Raw genomic sequence first — 504 nt, 5'->3', positions numbered from 1 at the left:
ATACTTTTTCTTGCCACTGTACATCACAGGGACAGATGGGTACAGAGTCTGTTAGTCTGAAGGCTGAATGAACAGAAATACAATGTAGACTCATACATACCATACTTCTTGCGGATCTCATCATGCCTTGCCTTTCTCTCCCCCTTCCTGTAAAGAAACAAAAGAAGGGTTGCAGTTCACAGCTGTAGTTTGGTTCATTTGGTCAGGCCCAAAGACAACCGTTCTGGACCGTGTCACACTCACAGACTTTACAAATGAACAAATGAAGATGTGAACATGATTTTATTCTAAGCCAAAACTGTTTGATGTGAAAAGGTCCTGATTTTACATGTTCGAGTGGTGTGAAACACACTTTGGACTCCACCTTATTTGACAAGTTCAACCTCTGCATATTTTAAACACCTTAAAAAGGTAGACATCGGGGAACACCTTTTGCTCATATCCCCAGATACATGCCAAGGCCATAGGTTTACAGCTAACAGTAGAGTTAAACATGTGCCACAA

The 504-nt window shown here is 41.3% G+C and overlaps 1 protein-coding gene across 1 annotated transcript in view; it reads right to left on the bottom strand.

The window, feature by feature from the left end:
- LOC118336172 (pituitary tumor-transforming gene 1 protein-interacting protein) overlaps positions 1-504 on the bottom strand; it is a 15,405-nt gene that overhangs the window by 3,395 nt on the left and 11,506 nt on the right. The window contains exon 6 of the mRNA XM_035672766.1: positions 101-147. Within this exon, the coding sequence (XP_035528659.1) occupies positions 101-147 (47 nt within the window). The remainder of the gene's footprint in view (positions 1-100; positions 148-504) is intronic.

The sequence above is a fragment of the Morone saxatilis genome, unplaced genomic scaffold (assembly GCF_004916995.1).
Source record: "Morone saxatilis isolate NCDOM2014 unplaced genomic scaffold, NCSU_SB_2.0 Contig24, whole genome shotgun sequence".
Classification (NCBI taxonomy): Eukaryota; Metazoa; Chordata; class Actinopteri; family Moronidae; genus Morone; species Morone saxatilis.
This window is presented reverse-complemented; position numbering and strand designations above follow the sequence as displayed.